This window comes from Columba livia, chromosome 4, assembly GCF_036013475.1.
Source record: "Columba livia isolate bColLiv1 breed racing homer chromosome 4, bColLiv1.pat.W.v2, whole genome shotgun sequence".
In the NCBI taxonomy this organism is placed as follows: domain Eukaryota; kingdom Metazoa; phylum Chordata; class Aves; order Columbiformes; family Columbidae; genus Columba; species Columba livia.
The window spans coordinates 24,483,354-24,501,991 of NC_088605.1; the positions used below are offsets into that span (position 1 = coordinate 24,483,354).

Below are 18,638 nucleotides of genomic sequence, written 5' to 3' on the forward strand. Positions count from 1 at the left end.
TTTTGACCTAAACATCTTGTTTTTCCCAACATGCATGTGCTTCTAATACAGAGTATTTTCATTAGTGTGCAATTATTTCTTGTTTAAATCATTGAACAAGATACTAATACTAAGTAAGATACTGATACTAAGTAAGGCTAATTTTGATATTGGGCCCAGTTAGACATCTCTCTCTGTTAATCTAAAGCACTTTATCCTCCAGGTTGGATGTACTGTGCAGAAAATGGAATCAGAAAGGGCTGCAGACACCCGGGAGGTTGTCAAACCTCTTGACTGTCTTAGATAAGATGTAGGTAGTGCAATATTATTTAGTTTGTAATATTTATGATATGATGAGGACTTGCAGGCAAACAGATGAAGACAAATATTTAGGTTTGCCAAACTAATTCTGGACACCTGCATTTTGTGGTAGTTACCTTAAGGCACTTTGGAGAGACCAACTCCCACAGAACTGCTCGTCCACCAAAAATCCGGGCCATTCAAAACCAGAATCTCAACCTGGCTGTCCCTGTGGCTCGTTCTTCGCTTCTTGACCCAAAGAAGCATCTGAACGCTTCTTAAACCCTTGGGTCAATGAAGGACTGAGGATCCAGCTACACAAATCTTATTGTAAGAGGGATGCTAAAGGAACGGATAATAAGATTAACAATTTTCGTCATTGCATGTGTCTTTAGTGGAAGTTTTATTATGTTACTTTAAGTAGAAAACCATACCAGGTGTAAGGAATGTTCTTAGAAAAGATTATCCATTCATAAAATAATCCAGTGTCCCACTTTCCTCTTTTTCTAAAAAGACACTAGTATAAAAAGTACTGAAATAAAATAATAAAATAAAATAATAATTAATTAATTTGCTAAATTGATTGTAATACTGTTCTATTGTAAGGAAATTACTGTCAGTTTGGAGTACGAGCTTAGCTGGATTTTGAGCTACCAAAATAATAACATGTTGTGATTCATAGACTGCTTCTACTTTTTTTTGCTGCCTTGTAAAGGTGTATGGGGAAAGAGGATAGACAGCATCTCGCCCTTTTCTGTTATATTCGGGTTTCTCACTCTAAGTTCATAGTGCCGATTGGGTCTCTGCATACTTTTCTGCTATTTCTGCCTAAATTCATGAGAATCCTTACAGAATATTCAGCAAGCCCTGGGATTATGAAGTAATAAGATACAATGTCAGAAGTGTTACATATTGTGACTTTCCTATTTTGAAGTAAGGATTTGTTGCTGGAAATGATAGAATGAGAGTAAGAAAATGGAATCCTATCAAAGTAAATATTGTTAATAAAGCAAGGCGTGTACAATAGTGTGGATTCTTTGTATGTTTTACTCCCAAGTCAATCAGATCAGCTGGATAAAATCTACAAAATAGTAAAATAAACTTAAAATAATCTCTTTAAAATGAACAATAAAATTGTTAGTGTTGTTTATTTGCTCTGAAAATGACATAGTTTAATCTAGCAGTAATGAGAACAGTTACAGATGTGCCCAGTAGTTGTAGCATGTTGTGGTCTTTGCTCGACAAAGCATCGTACATTGTATTCTGTGTTGTCAACAGGAACAAACTGCACCTTTTTTTTTTTTTGACTACAGAAAGTATTTCTTCAATTTGCAGTGTCAAGATAGTAACCGCCACAACCCACTGCTTTTTCCTGTCTGTACACTTCCCGCTCAGTTGTTTCAGCACGTTTGTCTGTAGGACTGAATGATACAGTTGGGGAAATCATCAGGGGTCAAAATAACTCATTACATTTTTATTTTACTTTTTTTTTTCTCCCAGGTCAGTTCTCCTGTGGTATTTACTGGCACAACTGAGAGATGGCGTGAAGGGGAAGATATAGTAGGAGTTCCATAAAATTTCTTCAAAGTATGATGTCACCGCTATTGAAAATCTTTTTCTTTTCTTTTTCAGGAAAACTTTATGGAAGTAATTAGAAACCAGGAGTTTCTATTATTGCCAGCCACTGAAATTGCAAAGCTTTTAGCAAGCGATGACATGAATATTCCTAATGAAGAAACTATACTGAATGCACTACTTACTTGGGTTCGACATGATTTGGAGCAGAGAAGGAAGGATCTCAGTAAACTCCTGGCTTACATTAGACTGCCTCTGCTTGCTCCACAAGTAAATTGCTTAGTTCCTCTCTAGTGTATACCGTGGTTACAGTGGGCATAGTGTCTACAGCATCAATATATTGACAGTGACAAATCACAAGAGCTTCAGGATTCTTAGTGATTTGGGTTCTTAGAGCTGCATATAAGGACTTGGCACGTTGTGTAGGCTTGATAGTCTGCGTCTTTTTACAGACTGCAGCATATTCTGATGCTGAGATCAGCCAGGGCACGAGAAGGGGTGGGCTGCTAGGAAAATGTCACTTCTGTTGCTTAAAAAATGCTTATCAGGGATATGTTTGGTACTAGAAGGTGTGTCCTTTTTAAATGTCTTCTTTACAGAATGTGCACAGTTTATTTGGATCACTGCATTTCCTTCATATAATTATAGCTATCCTTGAGATTTAGGAAATACAATTTGAATAAATTCTTTGGAGTGACTTTTCTTCTGTTCACGGTTGATAAACCATCTTTGGGTACTTTTTGTTCTTCCCAATCAATACTTTTTCTCCTTCTTGGACATTAACACAAAATGTTGAAGAAGACTTGAGCTCAGTTTGTTTAAATAGTTGTAAATTAGTTTTTCTAGTCTTGTGGGAGTGACTGCTCTTGTTAGCATCATATGTATTATAGCTTGTATTTGTTATCTGATGACATGCATGTAAACTAGGTTTGACTTCTTTAATATTTTTTTCCTTCTCTTGCGCTAGCCTTCCTTGCCAGACATTCGTTGGGAATATTTAACAATTACTATACAGTCAAATGATTTTGCTTTCAGTTTGTTTAGTGAGAATTATCTCTATTAAATGAAGAAAACAGGGTTGTTATGGAACCTGAATAATAAGTAGAATTCATTAACACAGGAAAAACCTATTTCAGTTCATTCATAATGATACATCACATACTCAACATTCTGTGTAGTACCTGTAATCTGGTGTCCTCTTGCTGGATAGTAAGATTCACTAGCAAGCATTTTAGTATTCATATTTTCATACTGATTATTGTATATGCAATGGCAGGATTTTCTCAGTTGTGGCCTTGATAGGGTAATTCACTTTTTTTTAGAAACTTAATACAGGGTAAGCCAGTTGACTTGGAGGAAATAATGCTTTTGCTGAGCATTTAATTAATTAATAAATAGGTACCCGCTGCTGGATTCCTTTACTTAACTGACTGTAATTGAAACATATTTAGAAACTGGAAGTACAGAATTCATCCCAAAAATATCTGCTGAAATCACATTATGTCCACTCAGTAACTGATTAGGAAAATAGCAGAATGAAACACAAAAGCAATACAATATTTCACTTAGTATTTTTCTTTGATTTTCCACGTCTTCTCTAAATATATACTTGTATTTCTAATACAATATTTTTGTTGCCTTTTTACTTGTGATTTTCCTTAACAAATTAAAGTTTTAAAGCTGTGATTTTAATATAACAACAATTAGTGGATTGAGTAAATTACTTTGAAGTGCCCAAAATAGTCTTAACATTTTCAGAGTCATGTTTTGCCTCACGATCACATGACATTAGACAATCTGACAGCAAACACAACATAATGGAAACGTTTCCAATTTTATGGTTGAAGGGTTAAAGTTATTTGAAAGAAATTAAATCAAAAAATTGAACAACTTGCTGAAATCAATAATGTTGCAAGCAGAATTGCAAAGAATATTAGATTAATACACTTTAAAAAACCCTTTGGGAAATACTGTGAAACTGGAGCACTGGAAGCAAAAAAATCATAATGGTCAGTTTAACTGGTTGTGTTTTTATGCGTTCCTCTGTACATAGCGTTTTGTCAATGCTAATGCTAATGCAAGCAGTATCCTAAGTATTTTTATGTCTCTTCATTCTTACAAAGGCTAAAGATGAATATTTGTTGGCTTCTTAAGCGGTAAGGTGGCAAGTATTCCATCTGTGATAAATTAATGAAAAAGATGGTGAAGCAGTTTCCAAGTTACAAGATGGGTTTGGCTTCCTTTAAGACAGAAATCCGTAGTATTTAAGTATCTGCATTACCTTTCTCTTCATCAGGTTTCTGATGAATATAATTTCATGCTAACACATAATTTGTAACTGCTCAGTCATAAATGCTTTTAGTAAAAGGAGCTATGTAAATAACAAAACTTGGAAAAAGCTGGCTTTCATTTAAGTAAGGCCATTTCAAGTTTTTTGAGTGAGGTCTACAGAAAACAGTAATACAGTAGGCTGTTTCAGGAACATGCAGGTTTTGGGGGTACCAAAACAATCTTAGATTGCATTTCTTTTTAACTGAGATGAAGTTGTTGTCAGAGACTGAGAGTCCATGCTGTGGGGAAACTATAGGTCGAGGGCTTGAGAAACTAGGGAAAATGTAGATTGCATCTTGTTGCAAAACTCTTATATATGCCTATCAGAAAAATATGTTGTAGGTCTCAGTTGGTCATGTTGTGTACAAGCCTTAGTTTTCATGCATGCAACTGTGACAATGGCTGATTTAGGACAGTAGGAATTAATTATTTTTATTTTTTTTTATAACAGTGTGTAGCTTTATAGCATTGCATGCTGGCAGTTAAAAGCTGGATCTTAGTTTACTGTTTTGTAATCACAAAATGTCTCTGTAGAAATGATAAGTGGTGCTTTGCATCAGGAGAAAAAACAATGGGAAATACTGAAAGTAAAGAATGAAGATTAAGTTCCCTTTGCTAATTTGCATGAGAACATTTACTTTGCTATTTTAAGTACAATCAGAGCATACTGCAAAAGTCAGGCTCAGTTTTCTGAAAAGTAGCTGGTGAAGGGCTTTGAAAGATTTATTATTATTATTATTATTATTATTATTATTATTATTATTATTATTATTATTATTATTATTATTATTATTATTATTATTATTATTTTCTCTATGTATGTTAATTATGTTTTCTATCATAGTTTCTGTTGATCTGCCTGATACAGACTTGTTCAGGCTTAGCAGTTGCGGTACTTACCTGTATCTCTTCTGGAACCACAGATGTATATTTGCCACTTTGCAGTATTAAGGCAGCATTAAGCCAGGGATATGCACACCACATTATGCACAACTATTTCATAGCGAGTCCCTTCAGTACTCCTGATCACTAATTTCACAATAGTTTTGTACCTGTTATCGGCTGGGTGTCAATAGCTCAACAATGACATCTGTTTCTGGTTTGTGGACTTATGTTTCTAATACTCACAAAGTGTTTGGCTTTTGTGATGGCAGTTCAGAGGCATTTGCCTTTTACTCTGACAATTCTCCATGTCCCAGGGGGGCACTTCACTTGCTCTTCTCTGTTACTCAGGCTATGTCTTGCAGCTCAGAAAAATGCCAGTTGTCTAGACTCCTAATAATTACAGTTGGGATGCTCAGCCTACTAATATATTTTTCCTGCAGTCTGACAAACATGGAATACAAAAGACTCCAGAATCTTTAAACATAGTAACTTTTATCAATAGTCCTTATTTAACTTGGATTTTATTTAAGACAGATTTAAAATTTATTACTTGTCAAATTGCTTGCAGCCTTTATCTTAAAATTTTTAGCAAAGGCTTGTGTTCATTGACATACTGTGATCTGGGTCACTGTCAGAGTGAGGAGTAGAATATATATTAAAATATTCAGCCTGTGCCTGGAACAGCTTTTACGCACCTCTGGACTGGAAGGATTTGGGAGTCAGAGCATGAGATTAAACTGATTTACACAGGTAGAGCCTGGTTCAGTTTTCTCAAACATATCTGTAGTGGCACTGGAACACACACTAGGAGAGTTTGGTTTCTTCCTCGGGACCATTAAGTTTAAATCATCCATTAAGATCAGGTGGCTTTCCTTTGTTTTGTACATAACACCTCAGCTTAAAACGTGAATGTTTTGTTTGTTACAAGCTTATCTTTAGTCTTTTTTGTATGACCATTTTGAAAATACATAATTTTAAATCAGGCAGTGGAAGTCTTTAGATAGAATGTTTTCTTGTAATCTTGTTTTTATTCTTGATGTGGTTTATAGCAATACGGTTTGTTTCAATTTCTTCCTTTTTCACAGTTTCTGGCAGATATGGAAAATAATGCACTCTTTAGGGATGACATTGAATGTCAAAAACTCATCATGGAAGCAATGAAGTACCATCTGTTGCCAGAAAGACGACCTATGTTGCAAAGTCCTCGCACCAAACCTAGAAAATCTACAGTGGGCGTGTTGTTTGCAGTTGGAGGAATGGATGCCACAAAAGGTATTCGCTTATATATAATGATTACTTGATGAGCTGATCTGATTCTTTTCAAAATAAATTATAGATCTTTTTACAACATGTTAATTCTAGAATTCAAAGATTCTGCGGTATAGAACATGAAACATCTTAAATTACACTGTTTGTTAGTTTAAAAAAACCTAAGTAGCTGTATGGGATTTGCACAGCAAGGTTTTGGTAGGAAGGGCTATGGAGTGGCTTCTGTGAGAAGCTGCCAGAAGCTTCCCTCATGTCCAACAGAATCAATGCCAGCTGGCTCCGAGGTGGACCCAGCGCTGGGCAGGGCTGAGCCCATCAGTGACAGTGGTAGTGCGGTTCCCACATTTAAGAAGAAGGGAGGGAACTGGGCAACAGCAATTGCAATGGGAGGAAGGGACGAGAATGTGAGGGAGAGATCTCTGCAGACCCCAGCATGGGTGAAGGAGGAGGGCAGGAGGAGCTCCAGGAACTGGAGCAGAGATTCCCCTGCAGCCAGTGGTGGAGACCATGGTGAGGCCAGCAGCCCATGGAGGTCCACAGTGGACCTGAGATCCACCTGCAGCCCAGGGAGGACCCCACACTGAAGCAGGTGGATGCTCCTGGCAGGAGCTGTGGCACTGTAGAGAGAGGAGCCCACATTGGAGCAGGCTCCTGGCAGGACTTGTGACCCTGTGGGATAGACCCCACACTGGAGCAGGGGAAGAGTGTGAGGAGTCCCTACCCCTGAGGAGGAAGGAGTGGCAGAAGCAACATGTGATGAACTGACCACAGCCCCCATTCCCTGCACTGCTGGTGAGGAAGAGGTAGAGAAAATAGTGAAGTTGAGCCTGGGAAGAAAGGAGGGGTGGAGGGAAGGTGTTTGAAGATTTGCTTTTATTTCTCATTATCTTACTCTGGTAATAAATTAAACTAATTTTGCCAAATTGAGTCTGCTTAGCCCATGAGAGTGACTGGTGAGTGATCTGTTCCTGTCCTTATCTCAACCCACAAGCCTTTTGTTATATTTTTCTCTCCACTCTCCAGCCAAGGAGTGAAGTGATAAAGCTGCTTTGGTGGGCACCTGGTGTCCAGCCAGGGTCAACCCACCACTGTAGCTTTGATAATAATGTAAACATTCTGGAAGCTAAGAGTTATGATCAATTTGAAATTATCAAGGGAATATCTGATTTCCAAGTAGTGAAATGCTGAACTGAATGAAAACTCATTTTCATTTACTTGAGTGGGAAGTAATTTGGAAAAGGAAGAAAATGACAGAAAGGGCACAAGTTGATCTGTATGTGCATTAAAACAAACAAAACCCCCTTTTTGTCTAATTATTATATGTTTCCGTCAGAGCTACTTGGATTTTCTGTTTTATAGACACTTCAATAGTTTAATGGTAGTTAGAAGGAATCTGGCAAGTTAGAAAAGTTACAACAGAGGCAGTGTTTTCTTTCACTCATTGTTTTAAAGTTAACACTTTTAGTATTTCATGTCACATAGATTTTTGCCTAATATTACAAAACAGCTGATTTCAATATATAATTGTATTTCACAAGGGTGTTTTTTTTAATTCCTGTTATTAATATTTGTTTTTCTAAAGGCTTGATTCTGCAAAGCAGTTAGAAATCCTGCATTTTGTCTTGAAAAGCACTGAGAAAGTCATCCTTTTTAATGATGCAGTTAATTCTTGAAGAAGTCAAAAAAGATTATTTGTATACATAGAATTAGGAACATGCTGCAGAACGTCATGCTGTCCCATAGGATCAGCATATTGCTGAAATAAAAACTACCTTAATTCAGACCTTTTTAATTTTTATAACTTGCATATGTTGCCATTCAGGAGCTACAAGCATTGAAAAGTATGAACTTCGTACCAACATGTGGACTCCTGTTGCAAACATGAATGGACGAAGATTACAGTTTGGAGTTGCAGTCTTAGATGATAAATTGTATGTTGTTGGTGGCAGAGATGGATTGAAAACTTTGAATACTGTGGAGTGCTACAACCCTAGAACAAAAACTTGGAGTGTAATGCCACCTATGTCCACTCATCGTCATGGTCTTGGTATGTAGAGTTCTGTAAAGGCTGAGCACATATTTTTAAATTTTTATGTGTTTTAGGATTGGTCAACAAACTTTCAGAAGTTAAGTTTAGGGGGGGTGGAAACTTTGTTTTAATGCCAACTGCTTATTGAACATCTTTTCTCCTTCAGATTATATCCAGCATTGGCTACCAAAAGGAAATTTCTTTTTGGTTGTTTTTAAATATTTTTTGGTGCACACTGGACTGTCACTAGGAGAATGTGATCTTTTTTCCCCTTATCCAGAAGCGATTGTTTTTCATATCTGTTTTTTTAGGAGTAGCTGTATTGGAAGGTCCCATGTATGCTGTAGGAGGACATGATGGCTGGAGCTACCTGAATACAGTAGAAAGATGGGATCCACAGGCTCGTCAGTGGAACTTTGTAGCTAGTATGTCAACTCCAAGGAGCACTGTTGGTGTAGCAATATTAAATGGAAAGTACGTGAAGGCAACTTCCATTTTCTGTCTCATTATTTTAATGTAATTAGACAATCATCCTAAATGACTGTTACTTCTCTTGATAGATACCTGTTTATAACATTAAGAACCCAGTTTCTTCATTCATGGAAAAGATACTGTATTGGGTCAAGCAGGCTTCCCCACAGCGTCACAGTGCCCCTCAGTATTGCTTAGGAGGCACCATCTCTATGGGCAAATAAGAGGTTACCATGGCCTTGATACAGAAAGGAGTGAATGGGTTTTCTCTTTCACTGGCATTCCAGTGATTTCCTCTTACTGTGATAGCTTGAACAGTCAACTTCCAAAATGACTGTGAAGTCATGGAGGAATAGTCATTTTATATTGCATTAACTCCGAACAGTAAGCTCGAGCAGAATGAATTTAATCTGGAATGGTATCTGAAATTACTACAGCTGTTTTTCAGTGAAATTATGCCTAATTCCTAATACAAAGCATATTCAGACAACTAGGTCATTTTATGTTGCAGTCACAGGAAATGGCTGATGGTGACGTCGAGCAGTTACTTAACCCATTCTGCTACCTCAAAGCTGAATCAATTACATCTAAAACAGTCATAGCCAGAGCGATCTTGTTCTTAACCTCCAGTGGTAAAGTTTCTGTAACATCCCTAAGCAATCTCCTTAACTGTTAATATATGTGTGAAATTCTCCTCATGTCAAATTTTAAATACCTTTTGCTGATGTATATTGTTATTGTTTGTACTATCCAAAGTGAACATGGAAAATGCATCTTTCCTATTTGCAACAGCCTTTTGTATTTAAAGACACTTCTCCTCAGTATTCTGTCATCAGGACTGAATAATTCCAGCTCCTTCAGTCTTTATTTGTAGGCCATGATTCCTAGACTTTGATTTTCATTGTTCTCTTTTGCACTAATTGTTCTGTAGCATCCCAAAACACAAATGGTACTTGAATCAAGCTATTACAAAAATGAAGATTGGTTGGAACCACAGAATTGTAGAATAATTTGGATCGGAAGGGACCTCTGGAGTCATTGATCCAACACCAACTCAAAGCAGGGCCAGCCTTAAAGCTGGATCTAGTTTCAAACTGAGGTAGCACAGGTCATATCTGAATTTTTAATATCTCCAAGGATGGAGATTCAATAGCCTCTCTGGGCAACCTGTTCTGATGTTTGCCACTATTGTACTGAACATTTTTTTCTAATATCTAGTTGAAATTTCTTATATTTCAACTTGTCTCTTGTTCTTCCCTTTTTCACTGCATACCTGTGAGAATGATGTCTTCTGTATAACCTCCCATTAGCTGATTGAAGACAGCAGTAAGATGCCTCCTTAGTTGTCTCAAGAATTCTTAAGAGTGCATAAAGGCAGGTCTCTCAGCCTCTCCTCATATGACTTGTGTTCTAGCTCACTCATCATCTTAGTGACCATCAGCTGGACTTGTTCCAGTATGGCAAGATTTTCTTGTACTGAGATCCCAAAGCTGGACACAGTATCCAGAACTGTCTTGTATACACTGAATAAAGGGGATCAGCTGTCATTACTTCAAGGGCATACTGCTGTCTTGTCTGCCAGGGCTTCCCAGTCTATCTTTGCTAGGCTGCCTCCTCTCCTGTCAGCTCCCAGGCTGTACCAGTGCATGGGCATGTGCCATCCCATTTGCCTTTACAGAACTTCATGATACTACAGTCAGCACATTTTTCCAGCCTGTCTAGGTCTCTCTGAATAGTAACCAAGCCCTCCAGCATATCAGCAACTGCTCGTATTTTGATATTATCAGTAAACTTGCTAAAGCTAATTTCCGTTACATCTTTCAGATAATTAATGAAGACATTGAGCAGTATCAACCACAGTATCAGCCTGGGAGAAACAGCACTAGTTACCACCTGCAGCTGGATTTCATTCTCCTGATCACAGCTGTTTGAGCTTAGTAGTCCTTCCAGTTTTCCACCACCCTTGTAGTGGGCTTATCTAAATGATATTTTGCCGGGGTGGCTGCAGGAATACCATAGCAGACAAAGCTAACCTCATTTGCTGAGTAGTATTGTGGTTGTGGCAGAATATTTACACTCTCTTGACCACAAATTTTCTCTTCCTGCTGTGTACCATTTGACGCATCTCCCTTGAGCTGTTTGAGTATTGGAAGGTAGTAAAAAGCTTTTCAGAGTTTGGGTTGGTTTTTTTTCGTTAGGTCAGTCTCCTGCTAAATTAGTACAGCTGAAATGCACCTGCAGAGGGTTCTGTGAGATCTGGAACAAGTCCAGGAATGAGTGGAAATACTCCCTGGGTGCAGGAAGGAGGGCAGAACTTGAAGAACCAGCAGGCAGAGTGCCTCGGGCTGCCTTGGCACTGCAGTCTCAGATGCCTAAGTTAGGTCTGAAGTTTTCTGTATATTCAGTAGACGGTCTGAGATGTGAGGAAAAGCACCAGAATGGGTATGTTTCTCTATTATTATAGAACATTGCCTAGACTCTTAATCTAGGCAGCAAAACTAGATGCCTGTAGTGGAAAAGCTTAAAAGTACATGCAAATTTATTGCATTTCAGCTGAGAGAGCAGTAACTTTTGCACTTTCTAGTAATATCTGTCTGTAACTTGATATAGTTCAGATGATTTGCTCAAAACCTTCATATAGAGAAATTAATATGTTTTTCACCATGTCCTAAATGTGAAACCACTGCATAAGTTTTCAAAACTCTGTCATGTTTTGGGGGGAGGTAGAGTGGGAGGCTTCATTTAAATGCTGTGTTGCATACAGGATTGGTTTTTAGTCATGAACTTTTTGGAACTGCAACTTGGTTTTTCAGTGTCCTTCAGTACACAAGTTGTGTTATTAAACGTGGACACTTCCATGGAAATGTATTTCCTAAAAGGGTATTAAAATCATTACTGAGAACCATATTTAACCATATTTACCATACTTACAAAACGTTTGAATTTAAGTTTGTTGGTCAGTATATTTGAATAACCAAACAGTGTTTCCCAAACAGAGAGCATCTTGAATAGTACTTCGTAGTAACTGTTACAAATTGTTCACACTATCATCATATACAGTATCTTACATTTATTTGATTATATAACCACCTTATAATGTGCCTTAGGCTATGAAAGGATTTAATTGATGATATTTCAGGTGATCTCTCAAACTGGACTTTACTTCCGATGCATTGCTTCCTTTTTAGAGTGGCTTCTGAGTTCCTGCCTTTAATAAATAGGAACAGAGTGGGCATTTCAACAACATAACAGTGCTGGGCATTTCTGGTTCTAAGCATAGGTTGCTCATAAACTCTGTGCATAAACTCTTTATCACGTTTAATTTGATTAGTTTTAAAGATTTATTAGTGATGCAGTGCTCCTAACACCAATCTTTTCCTTCTATCCTTATTTTCCAAAAAGTTGAAATACTTTGTTGGTACCAAATGCTAGAAACCTTTTTGTTAGAACTGAGCAACTTAGGCCACCTAGCGGGTGTGAGAGCCTTAACGTAGCCCTGTCAGTCCTGAACTGAAGCCCAGGTCCAGAAAAGTATTTGAATGCTCAAGATGAGGCAGGGCAGAGTTGTTGCATGCACAAATCAACTACTGAATTTGTCCTTCTGACCCTGCTAGAAATGGGCCTTTGTCTGTCACATCACATCAGTAAATTCTGAAAACGGTAGCTATGTGCATAGGTTGGAACATAAATGCTGTGTTACAGATATAATCATTTTTCTCTAAATTATTGTTATTATGCATTGATCATGACAATAGGAAAAGATTGGAGCTAAATCTCTTCTGAGTTTTTGCCACAAAACATTCTATTGAAAGTCAGAAGTCTCCTTCTAAACTTCGCTTCTTAACAAACTTGAAAGTCCTTCATAAATCACTGGAAACTTTGTCTTGTTCAAACAATATTTATTTACTTTTTTTTTTTTACTTTGTAGGCTTTATGCAGTTGGTGGTCGAGATGGAAGTTCTTGTCTTAAGTCGGTAGAATGTTTTGATCCTCATACAAACAAATGGACCCTCTGTGCCCAGATGTCAAAAAGAAGAGGTGGTGTAGGTGTAACCACCTGGAATGGGTTTTTGTATGCAATAGGTGGTCACGATGCCCCCGCATCAAACTTAACATCCAGGCTGTCAGACTGCGTAGAAAGGTAATATCCCAATGAAGGCATATCCTGCTAGTAATTCTAATCGTGCTGGTCTATGGAGTGATTTATGGCAAGAGCTCCAAGTAGAAACCCAGTAAAATAGCTGTGTTATTTTTAGCCTGAGCAGAGGAAACTTATGTGTAAAAACATACTCTGTAGTCATAGTGTGATTCAAAATGTTGCCAAGACAGTTTATTTAAAGCAAATTCTCCCTTATGCACTTCATCTTGATTTTTTTTTTTCTTAACAATGTAATTTAATGAATTATGATTGATAACTGGAAACAACTTGGAATGGAATGCTTTTAAAAATGGAACAGAACTTCTTTCACATGAGAAGTCTGTATCATTTAATATTATAACTTTTAAAGGAGTTAACAGTCAGGATTGGTCGATCCTTAAAAATCCTATTCTTTCTTGTATCCCCTGATGACACTGGGAAACTGGCACATATTTCAGTCATTCCAAAGTTGGTATGTCTTCACATAAAGTTTTTAGTGAATGACTGTTACAAATTGCAACAGCACTTGTGATCCATAAAAGAACTAAAACTGGCAGTAAATACTTCATAATGCACGGCAATAAGTCTTCACTAGTATTTCTCAAATATGCTTTAATTCTCTCTTCCCCGTCTCCCCCCCACCAAGTTATAAAACTTCTCCTGTTATCTCCCAGCATTTACAGTGATTCTTCAGTACCCATATCTTCTCCTTTTACTAAATGTATTTATGCTGAGAGATCTGATACGTCCTTTACCAAAAACCAAAACAAACAAACAAAACAACAAAAAGCGCAAAACAGAGCCATAGTTTTCAAACTGGTTTGGTGTCCTATTAAACCCCAAAATACATCGTGTGGCACGTACCACTTAACATATGGAAGCTGCACTGAAAAGACCCCAAAATGGTTTGTAGATAGGAAGTTACAGCTTAGAAAATGCCATATTTTTTAGAGGAATTCAGATAATTAGGAGCCCAAGAGGAAGCAGTACGTCCATTTATTTTTCTGCATCAATTTTCGCTCAAAGGTTTTTTTGAAAATTATAATCTTTCACAGCAAGTAACGCACTTCAGTATCACACTCAACTTTAACAGCCTGTGCTGTGACATGTAGTTGTTACCACTTAGAGCGAGACTTGTTTCACTATAGTATAACAGCAGAGGTGTTTCTGGAGTGGTACGTTTAGACATTAAATAAGGAGTGTAGTCAGACCAGCTGTATGTATATGTCTGTAATACTATATGGAAAACAGCACAAAGTAGATATGTAGCTAGTACTGACTATGTTACCAGATGACTAAAGAAACATTTTCAAAGAGAGTATTTGGGGGAAGAAAGTCCCATGAAATTAGGACAGCACAGATTTGGGTGTTAATAATACCTGTTTTCTACTACCTTGAGAGGGTCAATTACAGTACGTTTTTTTCTATTGAATTTTGTCACTAGTTTTACAGCATAACACATATTATCTTTTAGGTATGATCCAAAAACAGATATGTGGACTGCTGTGGCCTCTATGAGCATTAGCAGAGATGCAGTGGGAGTATGTCTTCTTGGTGACAAGTTATATGCTGTTGGAGGATATGATGGTCAGACATACCTTAATACAGTGGAGTCTTACGATCCCCAGACAAATGAGTGGACACAGGTATAGTTTCTGATCAGACCATACACTACTGTTAATCTTCTTTTTATTTCAAGTGTGCTTCTTTTTACAAGGAGACTTCAAATACTCCTTTAAAAAGCACTTTACTACTCTGTTGTCTCTTTTTGTCTACCATCTCAAGATGATTTGTTTTGAACAGTCAGTTGTTAACTTCTAATAAATGGCCTTTTTTTCTTTGGCAATAGTATAGCTATTTTATTTTACAATTTTAACTACTCTTCATAAAATGTATTGACATGTTCCCCAAACTGTCATATAGGTTCTGTTTAAGTGACTTCCTATTCTGAAGATAAATTATAAATGTAGATGAGTTTTAGCTCTAATGTGTTTCTCGGCAAGTTTATCAATTTCTTCAAGGTTTTGGTCATCTTTCCATAAATAATCCCTTTCTGATGTGAATGCTATGTATAGTGTGTGTAACTTTCAGGAAGCCTTTTTCCATTTCTTTTCACCCAGCTCAAAAAAAAATAATCTTCCAATTCATGATCAGAAACCGTTACTGTCAGTTCAAAGCTTGGTTACTTTTGCTTTTTTATAGTTCCAGGAATGTGCCTCTCTGTGGGTAGAGCACATACAAGGACAGCCTGGGCAGGCTGTCCTGTAGTATCTACTGCTATTTGAGATACACTGAAGTGTCTACACAAGGCTGACAGATACAGCACAGCATCTATGGGAGACCTTCTGGAGTGCAGTTGCACCCAAGAATGAATGTCCAAGGACATCTAGAATAGCATCAGTATTTAGGCAGCTGAATTCTGTCCCCCTGAATATGCTATCTCAGTAATAGCCCCAAATTGGTAATTCAAAGAGAACTGAACTTCTGTCTGTTGAGATCTTTGTAACACAGATAACAGAGCTGTGCATTTCCCACTTCATCCTGCTGCAAGATCTTAAAAGATAAGTCATCTAGGAGGCTCATCAGAGTTTGAGGCCTTCAGTGGCAGTACTGGTAATGATAACCCATGGCATTACTTGACCTGCTAAAGGAAAATAAAATGTGTACCAGAGGAAGAGAACAGTGCTTCTTGCCTGTTGCATCTAAATGAATCCCACATGATGTCTAGGTGGTAACTATCTGTATGTACCTTTGTATCCTTTCCATCCGTATTTTGCTCAGTCTCATGATCCCAGCACACATAAGAGTTCTGAACCCTTCATTGGGGGATTTGGAAGTGTCTGTGTACCTTCCTTTCCTCTTGTTACGTCAGCAGTCTGCCACTACTTCATCTGCACACAATGCCAAAGACGGTAGTGGAGTTTTCTCAGCTGAAGTTTGTCAGAGCCACAGGTGGCTCGAGATAAGTCTGATGTTCCTGGCGAAAAAAAAAGAAATAGGGGAGTTGCCATAAATATGTTTTTTTTTTTCTTTAGGATAATCTCTATAGCACTTAGTGTGATATTCAAACATGCTCCAATACTAGGAAGTTTAAAAGGGGAAGCTGAATGTTAGAAACTACCTTCCTCTTTGCAAATCCAGCAGAATCGCAGCAAAAAGGGTCTTGCCAGAAATAATTTCTGTTTACAAAGAATAATAGAGACTGGGAAATTATTTGTATTTCAAGAACTCTTAGCAGGATTTTATCAAATACTGGAGCAAAAAGGAGAGGTTGCCCTATCATGTTTGGCATTTTCTGTTTGAGAGAAAAATGCATAATTTTGCCAACCGTTACTCAGTTGTCAGACTGCTTGGCTCAGATGTCTGGTTTGTACCACAACAAAGGATTCTTTCTTCTTGAAATTCTTTCTTATTGAAATTATCAATAAGTATTGTTTCATATTCTTGCGGTTTGCTATTGCTTCTAAAGTGCTTCACTCTATCATATCAAATACTTTCACCTTTTCTGTGGCTTTTTATCCAAGTTTTGGACCAATTTGCAATATTTTTATGTCACATTAACAGTGTGGGTGATGTTGCCACTGTTGCAGCTGTCAAACCATTATTATAAGCATTAACTACATGTCAGTTTTAGGAAAAAAAATAAAAATACTTAAAGCTGACTACATTTTTTTTCTTTCTTACAGGTTGCACCATTGTGCTTAGGAAGAGCTGGAGCATGTGTTGTGACTGTAAAACTGTAAATTATTTTCTCTATGAAGATGACATTCTCCATAGACTATTTCTTTTTTCCTCAAGCAAACTACCGGTGCACCAATAAGTAACAAGGTGTGGGATGTCAACCACAGCGAGTGTTTGGTCTCAAGCTAACATGTACATGTTCTTACGGACCAATACGAAGCACTTTTTTAAAAAAATCATCTTTGTTACCCATATGTTACAAGAATTCTATTTGTAAGAAAATCAGCAGCAACCGGCCAGTTGCCAGCAGAAGACTTCTGTTCTTCTGTTTAGGAAGTGCTAAGAAATGAGTTAACTCATTTGTGAATTTGTTGTAATAAACAAATGCTACAGATTCAGGGTCTTGATCCCCAAACACGCAGTGATGTGCTATATGGATATACTTCCACTGATATAATTGAGTCTGTCTCTGGGTGAAAGAAGTTACAGGATTAGACCCCATACATTTAATTTGCCTATAATAAACTTGTTTTGCCATAAGTATCTGAGCTATTACAATGCAGGCTGAAAAAAACCAATGCAAACCATTGTAAATGGCAGGTGTGATGCCAGCCTTGGAAATGAAGATGTGTATTTGGTGAATCTTTTGCACTTTTATCATCATTCCTAGTTTAGCAAACTTTTTATTTAACCAAAGGCTTATTTTAAATATTGTCTTATTATGCTAACAGAAATCTGCTATTTAATAATTTCTGCCAGAGATTTTTGACATCCAGTGTACTTTTTGGATTGTCAGAGTTTTCTATGTGAGATGCAGAACATCATACCTTTTTCTCTACTTTGTTCTTATATTTACTTTGCTATGTTTAAGGGGAAATCTGTAAGCATGAATTATTGGAAGAATTCTAAAGTCTGATTAGAAGTTAAGCAATTTAAGTTTAATGTTTGCACTTTGGAATTTTTGAAGCATTCCATTACATCTAGACTAATTACATTTTACATGAGGCTTTGCACTAATTTGAAAAGTATGATTTTATAAGATAAAATGAAACAATTGTCTGTCTGTCCAGTAAAGTTGCTTCAAAATGTAAAGAGCCAAATCCTCCAAGATGCTGAACTGCCAACATATGAGCACGTTCAGCATCTTAGAGGAGAGTTACGTGTGCCTCACAGGTTTGTGTCAATTAGTTACCTTATTTAACAGTTATATCATTTTTTCAGAGAGTTTATAATTTGCCTTTCTCGAGCCCTATGCTGTTACACCGAATTGCTTTGAAAGGTCTGGAAAGTCTTTTTGTATTTGCTTTTCTGTGCCTTGCTCCTTTTGTTTTCAGAACAGTAGGTGATTGTGTGCGTTTGTGATGGAAAATGGGAAGATGTGAGCTCACTGAATGTTTTACCAACGTTTGAAGCATCTGATACCCAAAGTCTTTGTACATTTGTAATTTTAAATGTGTTAATGCTCTCGGTGAACTATTTATTGTTTTAAAATAAATTACTAAGCAGTGAAACCTGCAGTGTTTGCAACCAAATACAGAATGCAACAGAACTTGAACGCAGTTATCGGGTCAGCGCCTTTTTTCTCTCTTTTGTGTACCCGTATCCGCGACTTGACAGGTCTCATTAAGAAATGTGACTTTAGCTGCTCCTCGTGTTGGACTTGTGGTTTTAGAAAACCTCCATTTCCCTGTCAGCACTTTAACCTATTGCAGCCGCGGCCTCGCTCAGCCCTCCGGCTCGTGTCCCCACACGACAGGCCCGCCCCCGCCCCTTCCGGCGCGCCTCCCCATTGGATGCGGCCTGTGGCCCCGCCCCGCAGCCGTGATGGCGCCGGCCTTCCTCCGTCTCCGGGGTGACAGCGACGCCCTGGGCGGGCGTGGTCGGGCTCGCGGATCAGCCGGGTCGGGGGAGAGGCGCATGCGCAGAGGGCGCCGCGCAGCGGGCGGTGGGCGCGATGAAGGTGAGTCTCTTCGGCCGCCG

General features: G+C 37.9%; 2 protein-coding genes across 15 annotated transcripts in view; both read left to right on the plus strand.

The window, feature by feature from the left end:
• KLHL5 (kelch like family member 5) overlaps positions 1–18,217 on the plus strand; it is a 59,151-nt gene extending 40,934 nt beyond the window's left edge. For all 13 annotated transcript variants that reach the window (XM_065062626.1, XM_065062627.1, XM_065062623.1 and 10 more), the window contains 7 exons: positions 1,912–2,124; positions 6,156–6,342; positions 8,162–8,386; positions 8,680–8,842; positions 12,768–12,980; positions 14,452–14,623; positions 16,664–18,217. In XM_065062626.1, coding sequence (XP_064918698.1) covers positions 1,912–2,124; positions 6,156–6,342; positions 8,162–8,386; positions 8,680–8,842; positions 12,768–12,980; positions 14,452–14,623; positions 16,664–16,720 — 1,230 coding nt within the window. In that variant the 3' untranslated portion in view covers positions 16,721–18,217. The remainder of the gene's footprint in view (positions 1–1,911; positions 2,125–6,155; positions 6,343–8,161; positions 8,387–8,679; positions 8,843–12,767; positions 12,981–14,451; positions 14,624–16,663) is intronic.
• A 327-nt stretch (positions 18,218–18,544) lies between these two features.
• WDR19 (WD repeat domain 19) overlaps positions 18,545–18,638 on the plus strand; it is a 43,233-nt gene continuing 43,139 nt past the window's right edge. Inside the window, exon 1 of one of the 2 annotated variants that reach the window (XM_065062613.1) lies at positions 18,545–18,618. In XM_065062613.1, coding sequence (XP_064918685.1) covers positions 18,613–18,618 — 6 coding nt within the window. In that variant the 5' untranslated portion in view covers positions 18,545–18,612. The remainder of the gene's footprint in view (positions 18,619–18,638) is intronic. The other variant, XM_065062614.1, reaches the window with a different exon arrangement.